At 35.8% G+C, this 20,127-nt stretch overlaps 1 protein-coding gene across 3 annotated transcripts in view; it reads right to left on the bottom strand.

The window, feature by feature from the left end:
* BEND5 (BEN domain containing 5) overlaps window positions 1-19,551 on the bottom strand; it is a 1,240,338-nt gene extending 1,220,787 nt beyond the window's left edge. The window contains exons 1-2 of one of the 3 annotated variants that reach the window (XM_087719697.1): window positions 19,488-19,551; window positions 14,143-14,265 (exon numbers count right to left, since the gene is read on the bottom strand). In XM_087719697.1, coding sequence (XP_087575823.1) covers window positions 14,143-14,193 — 51 coding nt within the window. In that variant the 5' untranslated portion in view covers window positions 14,194-14,265; window positions 19,488-19,551. The remainder of the gene's footprint in view (window positions 1-14,142; window positions 14,266-19,487) is intronic. The other 2 variants (XM_014070495.2, XM_087719700.1) reach the window with 2 other exon arrangements.
* Window positions 19,552-20,127: the final 576 nt, after the last annotated feature.

The following is a 20,127-nucleotide window of genomic DNA, read 5'->3' as shown; positions in this document are numbered from 1 at the left end:
TTCTATTCTAGATGAAATAAAATTGCCCACTGGAATAATGATAACATTAATAAAAGTAAAGCTTAGATATTTTAGATACATAATGTAAAGATCAGAGTCACTGGAAAAAACTCTGATGCTTTGAAAAATTGAAGTCTATAGGGGAAAAAACCAACAGGAAATAAAATAGCTAGTTACTGATTACATAAATGCAAGCTCACAATTATTCAAAACAGCAATCACTACAAAAATAACACAGTAATACACACTGGAGAAAAGGGGAGAAACCCTAACTGTTAGGAACCTAGCTATCTAACCAGGAAAAAAAGATTTAAGTGAGTAAGTCAATGAAGGGTCAACTCTACATGTCAGCCCTCCCAGGTAAACCAGAGAATCTTGCAGGTCTGAAGGTACAACTGTAGGAAAAGAGCAAGCAGAACTGTGGGTGGAGTTAAACACGTCATCCCATAAGCGCTCTAAGTCCAACCCCTCCTGAGTTCCATTGACCCTTATCTGGCACCTCTTTAGTGTTGAACTTTAGTTGATCAGATTCTTGTATACAGGCTTAAATAAATCTTCTATGCTGCAACCTTACAAATAGTCATGATTCTTTGCTTCTGACACAAATTTCTCACCACCACTTTTAAACATCCAATTAATCAGGCACGTGACCTCAGGGATGGTACAAAGATCATAATTGTGAAAACTTACGTGTGAAAACCTGTCATAAGTCTCTTTATTCAGTGCCGTGGTAAATTCAAATGGTTACTAAATGAATCGTTGTAAGTCGAGGACTATCTGTATAAAAATAGAATTTAATAAAAAAAACAAAGAAAGGAAAAAACTAGAAAGGAGTAAAGATACACAAAAAAGAAAGAAGAAAACCAAATAATATAATAAAGAGAAAATAAATATAAAAAGAAGGGATTTCCAACCTTCATCACAAGAAGTATAAACTGATTTAGTGGCTTAACCTCCTCAAAGGCTACAAACATTTATCTCTTCATCCCCTATCCCAGCACTTATTTATAAACAAAACCGTAAAAAAATATTTTTTTCACTCCTGGTTATTAGTTGAAAGTCCATACAGGATTACCAGAAGAACAATGTATCTTGTTTTAATTTTGATCAAATAAACCAATTTTATATGCCTTCATTTTACTTTAAACAGGCTTCATGTATAGTTTGTTCAAATATTGTCATAGGATTTGGTTTATCTTCATTTCTTTTTTGCTCCTTTGCTCAGTGATTTTTTAAGGATGTAACAAGCATCTTTTTGTAAAATCTAGTAGAAAATAATTATTCAGGTCAACCTACTACAGGAGGACTGTTTTTATATTTTACCTGGATTGCCACTATACTAAGATCTGATCAGAGACAGGAATAACATTCTACTTGAAAGTGGGCATTTACTCCCTGATAGCCAGGTTTTTCCACTCAGCACTAATCAATATTCGCTGTATCTAAATAGGGTTAAGAAACTCTATCGTAAATGCTTCTGACTGACAATCATTACATTTTGGAACACCTTCTGTGACAATCTAGCATTTTTCCTTGTTTGATTTTTAAAAAACACTGATCTATGCCAGGATCTGTTTCTTGCTGCTCAGTCTTCTGAACTGTGATTGTCAATGCTAAATATTTTGCCACAGCTTTCCCAGATTTTGGGCATACTTTTGTTTAGTGAGTTTGCTGTAAGTAGTTTTTCCTGGATTTTTATTCTTTACCATTCAATTTTAACTCTTGTTTGACAGATTAAAACTGTGGTTATAATCATTAATTGTAGCATCTAGATTAGGAAAGTTTGGGGGTGGCAACCTAAAGTACCTTGCAATGAGTCATGTGTCAAGTGGTGTTAACTCCAATAACATTTACAAAGGTAAATGGCAAAAATCCATGAACCACACAATATAGTTTTACCAAATAGCTATGTGGATACAATTATTATGTTAATGAAAAAGCACTATATTAATTTTAGTTAAACAATGAGACTTGACAGTGTTTAACACTGTTAGAATATGGGCCATGTTTTTATTTTAAAATATCATACAGTGAATTGAATCCATGCCTCTGGAAGTATGGATAGAAATTGACTGTCTCACCTTATTTCCTTTCAGCCAAAAATCTTCCAAAATACCCTGTTATGGTGATTAGCAATGGTACATAGTGCAAAAGAGAATAGATAAAATAGAGATGGGATTCATTTGAACAACTGTAGGGTCTGATAGAATTTGTTACCAAATATTTTCAATATAGATGTAAATTGCATAATCCAACAGAATTTGAGAATTCTAGTAAACAGTTATATTTATTTGCATAATTCTATGATTTTGATTGAGTATTGAATTAGATCAAAAAGCTGTATACCATTTAACAGTTATTTTAAAATATTGCTAAGCTATTGCCTTCATCCCATTTATTGGCTTCCTGGATACATCAAGATGGGACCTGCAGGAAACCAAATGTTGGATTAAATAAATCTGCTTCGCTGCAATTCAACAAAAAAAACCCTTTGTTTTTCTTGCCAAACGTATGTCCCTAATACTGCCAAGAAAATCAGATGGACATAATAACCAAAGGTTGAGCTCCACTGAGAGTGACTTCACCTTTTATGAAACTTGAAAGCTTTAGAGTTTCTAAATGTCATTGTTAAAAAAAAACATAAAAGTAATACATGAGGAAAACATGTACATGTGATTTGTTATTTTAGGAAGACTTAGGAAACAAACTTTCAACTGCCACTCAGTAAAACATTATGCTATTTGCCTCCATATTTGATGGATTCAAACTAAAGCGTAGAACATGTAGATTGGGAACTAGTGATATGGCTGCATTGTCCATAATATCAAACCTTTTCTTCTAGTCTGTTAATAGTAACATTGATTTTTTAAATAATAGAATACTTTATTATTGTTTTTTTATTATTGTAGGCTGCCCAGAGCAGAATACATAGTCATGATACACAATACAGAGCCGAGGTGGCGCAGTGGTTAAATGCAGCACTGCAGGCTACTTCAGCTGACTGCAGTTCAGCAGTTCGGCTGTTCAAATCTCACCGGCTCAGGGTTGACTCAGCATTCCATCCTTCCGAGGTGGGTAAAATGAGGACCCAGATTGTTGGGGGCAATATGCTGACTCTGTAAACCGCTTAGAGAGGGCTGAAAGCCCTATGAAGCGGTATATAAGTGTAACTGTTGTTGCTATTGCTATGATTTGTGAAATGGGCAGCTATATAAATATGATGAAAAAATACTATCATTTCTTTTTATTACTTTGATTCAACAAAGCTTCAGAGTAGGAAATAGGGGTACTAGAATCTTCAGATACTAAGGAAGGAGAAAGAACTGAAAGGTGGTATAATGGTATGTCCAAAAACTGAGATATATTCACATATTGACCATTCTAACATCTTCAGTGGTATGACATTCCTCATTTATCGGTTAAGAGAACAGCCTCCCTCGGTGACTCATTTATACAGAGGTCACAAGAAATAGATAGAAAGCCTCCACCTTGGCAACCTACTAGATAAAGTGCATTTCTGTCAATTTTTATCTGTTAAAAGAAACTTTGGATGAATCTTGTTCTCCACTGAAGAACTTCACAATATTAGGAAGACCAGAGAAGAATGTTCTACAGGAATACAACACATGAGGATTTCAATTGTAGTGGCTGAGAAGAGGCAAAAGAGGGGGGGGGAGGGGGATAATTACATAATATACAGTAGATCATTGAATAAGCTTAATTTTCTTTGATAAGGAATTAGAGTCACTGACATGAAAGTAGAAAAAAATCTATGTAATAAATTACCTTATTAAAATCAAAGGGAGCATAATAATTTATGCAAGCTCTGGAGCCATAATAGATTAGAAACCAAATATATGTAGTTGTGTATGCTTTGAATGCTGCCATCCTATCACTGCTAAGGATTATCTGCAGAACTATTCTCTTTCTGTTTTCCCTCATACCAATAAAGATGTCAGGATGTTGTCCTTTTGCAAGGATTATAAGGGGCATATGAATTGGGTATTCCTCCATTAAACTTGTCTCCTCCCTCCCTCTCCCTCCCTCCCTCCCTTCCTCTCCCTCTCTGGGAATGAGAAATGAGAAATATCTATTAAACTGCTACTGGAATATCTCGGTGCCCATAGAACTATAGCCTAAATAATTAGGCTTTCTGTCTATGCGGCATATAGATGGGCATGACTGCATTCTAACAACCATGGTGGCGCAATGGTTAGAATGCAGTATTGCAGGCTGACTCTGCCCACTGCCAGGAGTTTGTTCCTCATCGGCTCAAGGTTGACTCAGCCTTCCATCCTTCTGAGGTCAGTAAAATGAGGACCCAGATTGTTGGGACAAATATGCTGACTCTGTAAACTGCTTAGAGAGTGCTGAAAAGCACTATGAAGTGGTATATAAGTCTAAACGCAATTGCTATTGCTATATAAAAACCAATACTGAAGAGAACAAAATCTGCAGTGAATTTGTTATATGGTTAAAACTTGTGAGTCATACTATCCTTATCTTTTTTTATCCTGGAACTTTCTGTTTTCTACTAAGTAGGCAATACAGCCTGCAGGGAAAAAAAGTCATAAAATAAAAGAACAATTTTAAATGAATGAGTGTGTGCGGGGGGGTTGCTTGATCAACAGTTGATGTTATTTATTTTACTATCCAAGATCAAATCAACAAACATTAAAACATAATAATAATTAAAATACATATATAAAAAATACATGAAAATCAAAAGTAATCAAAACGGTGAGGAAGGTGAAAGACAATTTTTAAATGATAAAGCTACATATAGACATTTTGCCATGGGCTTTGATACATCCAAAAACTGATCACTGAAAAGGAAAGCAATGATGTTCTTGTGGGGGATATTCAAATTTCTGAAAATCTGAGTTCTAATCACCTCTGGGTATACAGTGTATAATTTAATAAAACCTGAAATATCGCTTTAAATTTAAGTTTTGAATATATAAACACAGTTTACATATGGGAGGTTAAGTTTGCTTCCAGTTGTTAATTGGTAATATTTTTATTTGAAAGATGTAGCCCCTACTCTAAATATTCAAATATTGAGAAATAGATCTCATTTAGACTCTGAATGCAGTGGACTAATTCTTCCTCACCATTTTATGCATGTACATATTGAGCAAAATACATAAAATCCAACTCCAGTATTACATATGTATAAAATGTCAAATATGCTCATATAAAATCTCACTCATATTTAACAAACATCAAGCTTTGATAGACAAACTGTCCATTAATCTGTTAAACTGAAGTTTTATCATTCTAATTTAGCCTATATATCTAGTCTCTATTGTAGTGGTTTCTATAGCAAAGATCAGGATCCCAGCATGCCATATCCCATTGCTATACATATCTCTAATCTCCCTAGTTACAAATTAGGAACTCTATAATTCCTATTGGTTGTCTGGGTTAGACTAGAACTCAGAAACTATGGCAAATATAATTATTGAGGGATTATAGGGAAACATACATGCTTCAGTCTCTCTTTATGGTCTAAATAAGTGGGTCAAAGTTCAGGATGTGGTATTGATATTATTAATTTCTTTAAAATATTGTTAGGCTATTTTCTTACTAAAAGGCATTAAAAACTACTGCTTCTGATAATTTTAAAAAAATCTCAACCCTTATATAGATATAGGTTAATACATTTATATAAGCATACTTTATCAGTGATACTGTGGAAGAGAAAATCAGGAATTATTTATGTCAGAGCTGGAAGCCCTTTTCTCACAAAGTAATTTGCCAAGCCAAGTCTTTACAGAAAGGGAGAATAAAAATCTTTGCTACCTGTATAAAACTTAATAAAAAGTTCTTATACAAGGGAAAAACTGAAAACTCCAACTTGGATGTTGTCTGCCACCCAAGGAAATTAACTCAGTTGAAAAAGAGATAAAGGGTTTTATCTTCATATGAAGAACAATTCTTTAACAGCAGTGCCAAGCTTGTTGCAATAGACTTTGAGTATACTGTAGACATCTGGCCTGGCTATTTTTCTCCTGGAATTCAACAGCAACTAATTTGTTTCTTTGCAGTAATGATGCTCCCTATACTTTCTTTCAGGGTATCCCGATGCTGCTCTGTTTATTTCCCTTGTAGACATTTAGAATTTTTTATTCTGGGGAGATTGACACACGCTTAGAGCTATTCTCCATCCCCATCCCGCTTATCTCTACTCCTGCTTTATGCTCTGCTACATCTTTTAAGACATTGGTTTAACTCTACTACAGCTCCTGACTTATTTTAATCAGTGGGATGGTGTGCCCTATGTCGTTCCTTGCTTCATACATTCACACGTCTTACAATTTGTGTTCTATGTGTTTCATCAAATAACAGAAAAGATGACATGTGTATTTAGAATTATTTAAAATCTCTCCTTCCTTCGGAGAGCTGGGCTCCAAAAATATTTGAAATAATAAAAAATAAGTGACTGTGTCATTAAAAGACAAGATGTTTATCCACAACACTATTCAAACTAATCATATGGATTACTATTTATTGTTAGTGTGCACATACCCAAACACATATTGCCGCACTGCTTATTTATATGAAAGTCCATAGAAGCCACAAATATGAATTATGCAGTTGCTTGTAAATAAACTCCATAAGGTTTAAATATTACAGCAGATGTAAGTAGCTGCAGGAGGTATGCCCACAGATATCTCCCTTGGTGCCCTCCAGACTACACTTTAATTTTGTTGCTGATTTAAATAAATACATGAAAAGCTGGCATATTGAAAATAAGTACCTCCTCAAACATTATCTGTGTTTCAAATATGCCTCTAACTTTCAAATGGGGTTCAGAGACATTGTTTGATAATAAAAATGGTTTGTATTTTTTTCTGAGTTCTGAATTTACACATTTAGAATTTAGACATTTATTTATAAATGGAATGCCTTGTATTCAAAACATATTCTACCTATCTATATAGATTTTTTTTAAACAAAAAATATAATATTTTTTTTAGCATATGGCATGTGTTAGCCAGGGATCACCAAGATGACTGGCTGCCTCTGTGAAAGGAATTTTTTCAGCAGTGTTATCTTACCCGCAGCATGCCTAAATGCCAGTAGGTAGATGGGGAAGGCTCCTTTCCTATTCCTATGCAGTTTATTCACTCACGTTAATCGAGCCGCTGAGCTGCTGGCCTCAGTGAAGCACAGACTCAGCGCCTTACTACCAGAGCCATCTATGGAAAGTACATATTTATCTCTCTCTTAGACCTTTATTATTCATATTAGTAAGACACTATTGCCTAATAAATAAATACAGTTCATTAGAATTTATTTTAAAATATATTTTTATAATTTATTAAAATATTTTTAATAAGGTGACAAGCAACAGGAAGGAGAACTATTTAACTCATTTTTTGCATCTATCTTTACGCAAAAGGAAAAAACATGCCATCAATATAATTTACTTGTACTTCAGTAAGGCATTTGATAAAGTAGACCATAACCTACTACTAGATAAAGTAGAAAAATGTGGGTTAGACAGCATCACCACCAGATGGATTTGTAACTGGCTGACCAACCGTACTCAACACGTAGTCCTCAATGGAACTGCATCTACACAGAGGGAAGTATGCAGTGGAATACCCCAAGGCTATGTTTTAGGCCCAGTACTGTTCAACATCTTCATTGATGATTTGGATGAGGGGATAAATGGGGAACTCATCAAATTTGCAGATGACACCAAGCTGGCAGGAATAGCCAACACTCTGGATGATAGGCTTAAGATACAGAAGGATCTTGACAAACTTGAACATTGGGCACTATCTAACAAAATGAAATTCAATGGTGAAAAAAGTAAGGTCCTACATTTAGGCAAGAAAAACAAAATGCACAGGTACAGTATATGTTGTGCATTGCTCAAAAGTAGTAACTGTGAGAGGGATCTTGGAATCCTAGTGGACAACCATTTAAATATGAGCCAGCAGTGTGCAGCAGCTGCCAAAAAAGCCAACACAGTTCTTGGGTGCATAAATAGAGGGATAGAATCAAGATCACATGAAGTGTTAATACCACTTTATAATGCCTTGATAATGCCACACTTTGAATATTGCATCCAGTTGGTCACTATGATATAAAAAAGATATTGAGACGCTAGAAAGAATACAGAGAAGAGTCACAACACCCAAGTTAAAGGAATTGGGTATGTCTAGTTTAATGAAAAGGAGGATTAGGATGACATGATAGCAGTGTTCTAACATCTAAGGGCTACCAATACTGCAGTCTAATACTGCATTCAGTTTTGATCGCCACTATGTAAAAAAGATGTGGAGACTCTAGAAAGAGTGCAGAGAAGAGCAACAAAGATGATTAGGGGACTGGAGGCTAAAACATATGAAGAATGGTTGCAGGAACTGGGTATGTCTGGTTTAATGAAAAGAAGGACTAGGGAAGACATGATAGCAGTGTGCCAATATCTCAGGGATTGCCACAAAGAAGACAGAGTCAAACTATTCTCCACAGCACTTGGGGGTACTACAAAAAGCAATGGATAGAAACTAATCAAGGAGAGAAGCAACTTAGAACTGAGGAGAAATTTCCTGACAGTTAGAACAATTAATCAGTGGAACAACTTGCCTCCAGAAGTTGTGAATGCTCCAACACTGGAAGTTTTCAAGAAGATATTGGATAACCATTTGTCTGAAATGGTATAGGGTTTCCTGTCTAGGCAGGGAGTGGACTAGAAGACCTCCAAGGTCCCTTCCAACTCTATTATAGAGTTGGAAAGTTATTCTATTCTATTCTATTCGCATCCATTTTTTTAATTTTCCATTTTCATAACATATAATCACATGTATACTATTACATAGCCAATATCCTATTGTATTAAGTAGTAATTACATCAGTTCCTCTTGTCATCAAAGCCCAGAAAGATAAAAACCCATTATTAGTTCTTCTGCTCTCTGTATACCTCTTTCTTCTACCTCTCTCCTACTTCCTTTCTTCCCTCCATCATCCTTTTCTACTCTACTTCCCCTTCCCTTCTCCTTCTCCTCTCTCTGCATTCCACTCCTCCTTATCCTCCTCATCTTCCCCCCTTACCCTCTCTCCTATCTCTCTCTTCCTATCTTTCTTCTCTCCTCTGTTTCCCACTCTTCCTCTCATTGGTGTATTTCTGCTTCTGAGCAAACTCCATTCTATGTTGATGGTATTTATGCTTCCATATCAATATACTTAACATATCTTATTTTAAAGAAAAAATAAGAGAAGACAGTATACATGTGCAATCATATTACATTAAAATTTAACACCCCTCGTCAAGCCTAATATGCATCCCTCCCTCCCCCCAACCCCCCCCCCCAGCCTTCCCTCCCCTGACTTCCCAGAACCCATACACAGTATAAATCTTTAACAAAAACAGTCTAAAATATATTGGAAAAAAGAATAGAAAATTGATAACATCTTTACATTGAGCTTAGCTCCTCCTTGCTAGGCTAACTTTAAACAATTTATATCATTCCTGATCTTAATCATAAGCTATCTGGAATTTCTTAGTCCCATATTTATTTTGTATATAATCAATCCATTTTTTCCAGTCTTGTTTATATCTCTCGTTTGAGTGGATATTTTAGCCATCTCAGCTAAATTTGTGACTTTCAATGTCCATTCTTGAATTGTAGGCAAATCTTCCTTCTTCCAGTATTGCGCCACCAATAATCTAGCTGCAGTTATTAAGTGCAAAATCAAATTAATCTCTACAGCTGTACAATCAGTAATTATACCTAACAAAAATAACTGAGGGGTAAACTTTATCCTTTTTTAAAGAACATTTTGCATAATCCACCATATTTTTATCCAAAATGCCTTAACCTTTTTGCAAGTCCACCATATATGAGAATATGTAGCATCGAGAGAATCACATCTCCAGCATTTGGGTTGTAAGTTCAGATACATAGAAGCCAACTTTTTAGGATCTAAATGCCATCTATAAAACATCTTATAAAAGTTTTCTCTCAAGTTTTGGGCTTGTGTAAATTTTACATTTCTTACCCAGATCCTTTCCCATGTATCCAACATTATTGGTTCTTCAATATTTTGAGCCCACTTTATCATACAGTCTTTAACTAATTCTGTTTCGGAATCCATCTGTATTAATACATTGTATATTCTCTTTATATGCATTAAACTTTGATCTCTTATTTGTTTAAATAAATTATCCTTGACTTGCATAAAACCAATTTTTTTATCTGTTTTCCACCTGGCCTGTAGCTGTCCATACTGGAACCATGTTTGAATTACCTTTTCCTCTTTTAATTCATCCAAGGATTTTAGTTGTAATGCACCCCTTTCTAGGGTAAGAAGCTGTCTGTAAGTAATTATATCCTGTTTTTGTACTATGTTCATATTTTCTATTGCATGACTAGGAATTGCCCACATGGGTATCTTATCATTTAATTTGTATTGATATTTTTTCCAGACTCACAGTAAAGCATTCCTTAAAATATGACTTTTAAAATTCTTGTCCACTTTTTTGTTATATAGCAGGTAAGCATGCCAGCCATATACCAGATCATACCCTCGATATTAAGTATCCTATCATTTGTTAAATTAATCCAGTCACTAATTACAGATAAAGCTACTGCGTCGTAATATAATTTTAAATTGGATAATTTCAAACCTCCCCTCTCACGTACATCTTGCATTATTTTTAGTTTTACTCTCGGCTTCTTTCATGCCCATACAAATTTATTAATACCCTTCTGCCATTCTAACAAGTTCACATCTTTTTTAAGTATAGGTAGCATTTGGAAAAGAAATAAAAATTTAGGTAAATATTCATTTTTACTGCTGCTGTTCTTCCTAGCAAAGATAACTGTAACTTTTCCCATTTTTTCATCTCTGTCTATATACTATGCCAAAGTGGCTCATAATTATACTTATATAACTTCCCGTTTGAGGTTGAAATATGAACTCCTAAATATTTGACCTTTTTAACTATTTCACATCCTATCGTTCCTTCTAGTTCTTCCTTTTGTTTAGTATTCATATTTGTAGCTAATATTTTTGTTTTCCCTAGATTTATTTTAAATCCTGACACTTGACCATATTGATTAATCATATTCATTAAGATCATACTAGATTCCTGCGGTTGGATTAATATTATAAGCAGATCATCCGCAAAAGCACACACTCTATATTCTTGCTGCCTAATCTTAATTCCCTTTAGGCCCTCCAAGCCCCGTATTTTATTCAACAATATTTCCAAAGTTATAATAAATAGTAATGGGGACAAGGGACAACCCTGTCTTGTACCTTTTTCAATTTGAAAAGAATCTGTTAAACTTCCATTAACTATAATTTGAGCTGTTTGCTGTTGATATATTGCTTTGATTGATTGTAAGAAACGTTCTCCTATTTGCATTTTTTGCAGTGTTTTCAACAGGAATTGCCAATTAACTCGATCAAAGGCTTTCTCAGCATCGTGAAATATGAGCGCAGCAGGAATTTGGTTATTCTTTCCCAAATATTCTAGTGCATTAACAATTAATCTTACGTTACTTCTCATTTGTCTCCCTTGAATAAAACCTGTTTGATCATTATGTTGAATTGTTGAATAACCAACATTAACCTATTTGCTAGTATTTTAATAAAGATTATATAATCTACATTAAGTAGTGACATAGGTCTGTAGTTTTTTGGTTGGGTAATATCTTGGTCTTCTTTGGGTATCAGGGATATAAAAGCTGTCTTCCAAGATGGAGGTACCTTACCTTCCGTTTGAATCTTATTAAATAATTTCTTAAGAGGTTCTATTCGCATCCATTTTCAATTGCAATATTTCTAAAAAGTTCTATAAGAATCTTTTTTTTTTTTTGCAATAGAGCAGCACTATGTAGCCTTTTTATTAAAAAAAAGATTTCATTTACATGGATAAACAGTGGGACTTATTTCTTATAAGTTATATATGTATGTATATATGTATATTTAAAGTCACAACCCCTGGTATGCCCCAATTATGGGAGGAAGCTAACTGCTTCCATTCTCTGTCAATCGGCTCGTCACAAGAGTCCATCATGACAGAAACCCAATATTTTTACTGTTGCCTTTGTTATATTTGTGTTTTATTTTATTTATTTATCAGCACAAAACACACACACACACACACACACACACACACACACACATATATTACCTTAATAAAGAAACTATTCAGAAAATGTTAAATGTTATCTAATGGGCCAAAGTGACTGAAAATATTTTAAAAGTAGAAAAATTCACATTATTATTCTAAATAATCAACATTTCCACAAAATCAACTTCTTTAGCAAATTCACACATAAAAATACTGTGACCACTACCCTTGGATTTTCTTTCTTTCCTCTACTCTCTGAGTGTGTGTGTGTGTGTGTGTGTGTGTGTGTGTGTGTGTGTGTGTTTTCGTAGATTTTCACGGGTGTAGGTATGCTGGTCTTGATGTATTTGGGTCTTTTCCCTTGTAAGATTGAGATTGTCTTGGCAACTTTTCAGCGATGTCTCACTCGCCATCTTCAGGCTGGGTTTTGGCCAGAAAAGCCCAAAAGCCCTTTAAGCCCAAAACCCAGCCTGAAAATGGTGAGTGAGACCTCACTGAAACATGGCCAAATCTCCATCTTACACGGGAAAAGATCCGAATACAACAAGACCAGCATATATATATTAAATAAAAGAAAGAAATTATTCTTACCTTACATATGAATATGAAATGAAATTTACATATTTTGAACCTGTAAATCCTAATATAACTGGGATCAATGTCCTCATTACGCAGCTTCATCTCTCCCCTTAATTACAGTGATTTCTAGGGTGCACACAAGAAACTCTATAGTTTAATTGGACAAATTCAATCTCTCTATTTTAGCAAAACATGTACAATTTCATTTGCATTAATAGTCCTGACCTATCTCGGCTATTCTCATAGTTTAAACAACAATTCTTCTGGCGTGTTTTAATATTTGATACTATTATATTAATCAACTATTGATGAAATTATCAAAATAAAGTCATCTCAAGGTTTCTTATAGGTAGAAGACAGCATATTTCCAAACAGTTTACCGTATTTTTCAGAGTATAAGACACTCTGGAATATAAGACGCACATTACTTTTTGGGGAGGAAAACAAGAAAAAAAATCTGCCTCTGCCTACCAGCATCCATCGGTATTCATCTGGGATGAATCACAGCCTGATTCAGCACGAGCAGCTGATTGGCAGTTGGATCAGCCTCTCGGAATATTGCCAATCAGCTGTTCCAGGCTGCAGAGATCACCACAGCTCATTGCCACATCCGTGCATCATGTTCTTGGCCTCCACACATCACATTTTTGGCCTCCATGTGTCACTTTTTTGGCCTTCACGTGTCATGTTTTTGGCCACCGCATGTTGCTTTTTGGCTTCCGCACACCCTGTTTTTGTCCTCCATGCATCACATTTTCGGATGGTTCCAAGAAGTGGGGAGCGATGGTGGCGGCAATCCCCACCAACTGGAACCAGGTGAACATGCAACATGAGGAGGCCAAAAACAGGATGTGTGGAGGCCGAAAACGTGATGCGCGGAGGCTGAAAACGGCCAAAGGGTGGGAGCCAGCGGAAGGGTGGGGCTTCAGCAACATTCACTGTATAAGGCGCACAGACATTTCTACCCACTTTTTTTGTCTTGTACTCTGAAAAATACGTAATTTAATGTTGTTTTCCAAAAAAGCTATGTCTTTTGAGAGATTCCGATATCAGATGAAAAAGATAGAGAATGTCTACATATAAAATGCATCCAATGGAGACAGGTGCTTAGGACCTTCTAATCCTGAGAATCAGGACAGACAAAACTTTTCACTGCAAGAACTTCCTCCTGTATTTCTGCTGAATGGAAATAAAACATATTTTATACATTTATTCATAATTTATTCATAATTAATTCCTAGTTTTGCATAAAGAATAATTATTTGTTGGTCAAAATGCCATAAAGTCAAACATCTATTTTTAAAAAATATAGACTTATTCTCAATTTATATTGCTTTAAGTGATTAATAAGTTCCTCTGTGAGGGACATAGGCAGTTGATAAATAAATTATGTAAATATTTTCTAGCTAAATTTAAAACCTAATAGCTATCACCAATTAATCTGATAACTAGAAATCACTTACCACTTTCAAAGCAGGCATCAAATACAAGATGACCCTTTTTTGCCTGTCCATAGTAACCTGGTGGAAAAGCTGTATATTTGCTTAAGTTTCCTGTAATGATTTCATCTATTTCTATGTCGCTACCTGTTGGAATAACAATAAGGAAGCCAATTAGATATAATTAAAAACTCAACACAAAATAAAATGGAGTGGTTCTCTTTATTAAGAGTTTGCAAAAATGGCAAAATCTAATGCTTATTTGCGTACTTCAGTGGGGGACAACTATGGCCCCTAAGACCTGTGGACTTCAACTCCCAGAATTTCTGAACCAGCATGGTTGGCTCAGGAATTCTAAGCGTTGAAGTCTACAAATCATAAAGAGGCATACTTCCCCATGACTTACTTACTTGCTTATATTTCATATCTCCCTCAAAGAGAGATTCTGGGGGTAGACAGCACAATATTGGCATATAAAACAATTTATAAAATTAAAATGTAAAAATTAATTTACAGTTAAAATTTTAAAAAAATTAAAATTCCAAAAAGACAAGAAAATTTCCAAGAAGGCAATTTGATGGAGGAAGAGGGATAATTCTCATGATATCAGCCAGCTGTTACGGTCTGCTGGTGGCCTGCGGAGCTGGCAGCAGAGTCGGATAGCGAGGACCAACCCCCTACAACTACATTATCCTTTGGGTCTCCCAGGAAAGGCCTTCTTTTCAAAAAAGTTTATCTGAAAATTACTCCTAATAAGATATTTTAAAGCATTAATTTTATTTATTTGTATCCTGCCTTTAATATTTTTACAAATAGTTAAGGGGACAAATACATCCACTTACTTCCTCCTATTTTCCATACAACAATCCTGTGAGGTAAGTTGACTGAGAAAGAGTAACTGGCCCAAGATAACTAGCTGGCTTTCATAGCCAAGGAAGGACTAGAACTCAAAAGTCTCCTGGATTCTAGTGAAGGGGACAATACACTTTATAATACACACACACACACACACACACACACACACAAAATATTAATATACAGTATCTTAACATATAATACACTATATAATAAACAGGTGGCGCAGTGGTTAAATGCAGCACTGCAGGCTACTGCTAGATCAGCAGTTCAGCGGTTCAAATCTCACCGGCTCAGGGTTGACTCAGCCTTCCATCCTTCCGAGGTGGGTAAAATGAGGACCCAGATTGTTGGGGGCAATATGCTGACTCTCTGTAAACCGCTTAGAGAGGGCTGAAAGCCCTATGAAGCGGTATATAAGTCTACTGCTATTGCAATTTCTGTTCTAGTAATTGCAATTTCTGTTCTAGAGAATGGTCCTAACTGTTCATGGTCCATAATAAAATCCTATATAGTTATATCAGAGAATTAAAACATTATATACAATATAACACACCTTACTTTACAGTGCTATATACTTAAGCAAATTGTAGTTACTTATTTACATCCTAGTAAATTAAAGTTTCAAGTTTATTAGGATTTGTATGCCGCCCACTCCCATAGGGACTCTGGGCGACTCACAACAGACAAGAAACATTTAAAATTTAAAAATAGAAATAAAAAATAAAAATACAGTATTAAAATTCACATCACCCATTCCATCTAAGCGGGGCTGGAAATCAATCAACAGCCCCAGGCCTGCCGGAACAGCCAGGTCTTGACGGCTTTACGGAACGCCGGGAGAGTGGTAAGGGTCTGGATCTCTGCAGGTAGGTCGTTCCACAGGGCCGGCGCAGCAACAGAGAAGGCCCTCCCCCGGGGAGACACCAGCCGGCATTGTCCGGTTGATGGCACCCGGAGGAGGCCCAACCTGTGCGATCTTGTTGGTCGTTGGGAGGTAAGTGGCAGGAGGCGGTCTCTCAGGTAGCCAGGTCCTAAACCATGAAGGGCTTTAAAAGTAACGACTAGCACCTTGAAACATGTCCGGAGACCAATAGGAAGCCAGTGCAGCTCGCGGAGGATAGGTGTAATATGGGTGTATCTAGATACACCCCATATCGCTCGCGCGGCTGCGTTCTGGACCAGCTGTAGTCTTCGAACACTCTTCAGGGGCAGCCCCATGTAGAGCGCGTAAATTTAGCTTGTTTGTTTTTAACATACTAATATCAACTTCAGAACTTCTAAAGATGTACATTTCATTGAAATTAATGACATCTAAACAAAGAAATGAGATATGCAATCCTACTTATTCCTATTCATTGGTAATTCTCATTGGGCAAGTTCTGTATTTGGAAAAAAGAGATGGTGTTAGTTGAATCATAATCATACTTAAAACCATAGTTTTACTTCACTATAATGATTGTTTAATTATTATTTAATTATATAACACTCTTATGTTGAGGGATCTCAGAACAATGTACAATGTACAAAATATACGAAAGAACCAGTTTGGTCTAGTGGTTAAGGAACCAGGCTAAAAAGTGGGAGAATGTGAGTTCAAGTTCTGTTTTAGCCATGAAAGCCACCTGAGTGACTTTGGGACAGTCACTCTCTCTCAGCCCAACCCCCACCTCACAAGGTTTTGTTCTTGTGGGGAAATAGGAGGAAGTGTGTTAGATATGTTCACTGCCTTGACTTATTCATAAAAATAATAAAGGCAGGATATGAATAAATAAAATAAAAAATTAATAAAAACAGTTTGTATATTTTTATATTGAAAATGTTTCACACAAATTGTTTAAAATTAATATTGCTCATAAATGATAAAAATGTATTATTAGTTAAAACTGACTTCTCTGTAATAAAAGATTTATATATAACTTGAAGCAAATTATCTTAGTAAAAATAGTAAATTATAATAATTTACTAGTGATGCAGAGTAAATTGAGAGGAATAAAAGCAGTGCTATCTCATTGTTTCTGCTAAGAGACCAGCTGCTTTTGGCCCTTTCTCAATCTGAACTGTTTCTCCCAGCTGGTTACTATATAAACTGTAATTTTATAGAACAGGGAACTGAGGGTTTCCCCCCCTCATATTATCATTCTCTTTTCCTTGTGAGATATATTTCACAACCCAGAAACTATTACTTCACTTTTTTTAAGATCCTTTCGGAACCATTTTTGTTAAAGATTGAGCTACATACACTGAAAACAAATAGTGTCATGATGAGTTTCACTAGAAATCCAGGTCCTACACAACCTAGTAAATCCTATAATTATTATCCCAATATATAATTGGGATCTTACAATGTGCTGTATGTAGGGATTTAAGCAAAAAAAAACCAAAACCCACTCCATTACAGGAACTTACAAAGTTTCTTGTAAGGGACATATTACAGATCATTTAGTAATGCTAGTCTAATTCTTAATTAGTAATGTAGAGTCAATGGGCACTCCTAGAATCTCACCTGTCTAAAGCTCATTAAGATTCTCTGCCCTCCTGATTTTACTTTTTTAATTTAAAAATTATTTTGGATCATTTGCAAGCAGTAAAGCTCCAAATCCAGCAACTCTCCTCTACCTCTCCCCAGTGTATCTCCAAGGCTCATGTGAATCAAAAATATACTTCAGATAGGGAAGAAGAGAACAAAGACAAGAAAGTCAAGGTTCAGTATCCACCACTTACCAAAACCTCTGAAAAGAAAAAAGAAAATGGGTTGGAAATCTTAGATATGGACATTAAGGATGTACTACACCATCATATCTGAAGCTGGTGGTATTACTAGAATAGCTGTAAGACATTATATCTTAAACCTATTTCTGATAGATAATTGACAGGAATATCTTAGTCAGTGTTTTAAATTCCACCTTCTGATTTCTACACCTGGTTAGCTGGTTCCTCACAATAGACTTGTTAGGAAAGGAAGAACTTTCTTTCTCTCAACCAGAATGAAGTATTGCAAAAAAGACCTACTTGAAAATACATGTTTTCCTTTTACTCTTCCAGTTTTGAAGAGAAAGTTAAAGGTGTGAGAGGAAAGGCTACTTTGCAGTTAGAAACCTTCCTCATAGCAATTGCTCAGCTTTTCCTTACAGAAGACCATACAAAATATACAGTGTATTATTTTCTTTCCCTTTTATGTGCATGGAGAGTGAGGGATTTTTAACTCTCCTGTTGGTGAACTGGAAGTGGGCACTGATCAGCTCATGATGCCGCCTGCTTCTTTTCAGTGTTTTAAGGTGAGCCAAAATGAAGTTAAATACAAGTAAGTGTCATACACTACTGCTTGATGAAGAACTGGAAAGAAGAAACAATATGGTCTGTAATGACAAAAATGGAGGTAGAACAACATATGTCAAAATAGAATGATAATTCCTGGAAGTCAAATGACAGAAGTAGTAATCAGATAATGGCCAAATGATAAAAGGATGCCAAAATGAGGTTTAAGCCCCTGAAACCTTAGTTATGTTAAGTAGCTGTTGTGTAGAAATGTCAGCACCTGCCTGAAAATTACCATTTTAGACCAGGCTGGCCTTTGGAAATAAAATGTTATACCTAAAAATTCAGATACTTGATTTCTATGTTCACCAAATAGAAGAAATTACATTAAAACAATAAGACTAATATTGATATTCATAAATATTTCTTACATCAGATTTAATTAACACAAAGTAAAAATGTATAGCATTTTTCAATGTTCACCACAATTAGTATTTAATTATAAAAACTTTTTCCTATCTTTTTTCTTTTCAGATAGAAAAGGTAGAATTGCTGCAGGATCTTGATTAACAGTAATTAAGACCTTTGCCTGAAATCATTGAGGACCCCAAATTGTCTATTTGTGATTCCAACCTCCTTGTATCAACCTCATATTTCTTTGGCCTTTTCCAAACCCTCCGGGTCTGGCATGACTACTGTCATTTCCCCCCCTTTCAATACTGCTTAGGTTAGGCTATGCTTATATTCAGGGGACATTTTCATTTTAAACCCCTGCCGTTTCACCCCTTCACTCTTCAGACACCACTCCTTGCTTTTATCTGTAGTTTTTCCATGGTCCTCAAAAAGCTCCCTTGCTTCCGAAAACGACATTTCTTTTGTGAGAGGCTTTATAGCTATCAGTATACACTAATATACCTGGAAGTATAAGGATCTCCCCGACCCCACAAGCTAAAGAGGCCTATACTTCCTTCATCCTGTAAGTAGATCCCTTTCTGACCTGCATGTCCCGCAAAGGGACTGCTGTATTTATGCCCGAAAATATACAGTAACGCTTGTTTGCTGACAGCAACACACTTTGCACAGAATACGATGAAGTCATTCCTTACCAAAACACTCAGAGCTGAACTGACTTTCTGCTACCTATTCCCAAAGCCGTTCCTCCCTACCCATTTATGCTCATTCCTTCTCCGCAAAGACCCCCAGGCAATTCTCCCAAATCTCGCCCCCTCCTCCCGAGAACTACAGCAATTACTAACCCGTTTCTGCTGTCCTGCTCTCCGCCATATTTGTTTTCATCCCTATTTTCTCTCCCCCCCCCCCTTCCCAGAACTAGACGCTGCTGGAACGTCACCATGGCAACGTACGTCACAGCACGGGAAGTTCCTCATTCCCTCTACTCCTGCATGCGAATGCCTTGTACCGGGATTAAAAGTATTAAGAAGTGGGAAGAATAAAATATTGATATAAACGCATGCCAATCTGTAGATGGATAAATGGCATTTGAATAGAAAGTGTAATCAATGAACTTCAACGAGGCTGCACCCGGAACAGGACCTCGATCAATTAAGTGACAATCATGCCTAAGTAAAAACGGAGGGGGGAGGGGGGGAGACATTTTCCAGTAAAAGTTAATGCTATGAGAAAGAGCTACCTGAACCTAAAGAATGCATAGGTTTATAAAATTGAAAATATATGCAGAAAGATTTTGTATTTTTAGCTATGCCTTCATGAAATAAACAGGACGTGAGTTATAGCAAAGGCAAAAGCATAAGTCTCATCTTTTTTATTTAGATGGCTAAATGAAGGGATGTTTCACACCTTACAAAATTGTTTCATCTTTATTTCTCTACTTTTCTTCAGAATGGCTTCCAATTCTCTTGGGGACTAGAAGAGGAA

The sequence above is a fragment of the Thamnophis sirtalis genome, unplaced genomic scaffold (assembly GCF_051295495.1).
Source record: "Thamnophis sirtalis isolate CommonGarterSnake01/CBP01778 unplaced genomic scaffold, rThaSir2_p1.2 scaffold_7, whole genome shotgun sequence".
NCBI classification, from domain to species: domain Eukaryota; kingdom Metazoa; phylum Chordata; class Lepidosauria; order Squamata; family Natricidae; genus Thamnophis; species Thamnophis sirtalis.
Note: the sequence above shows the minus strand (reverse complement) of the source record. Positions and strands in the feature narration are given on the sequence as shown.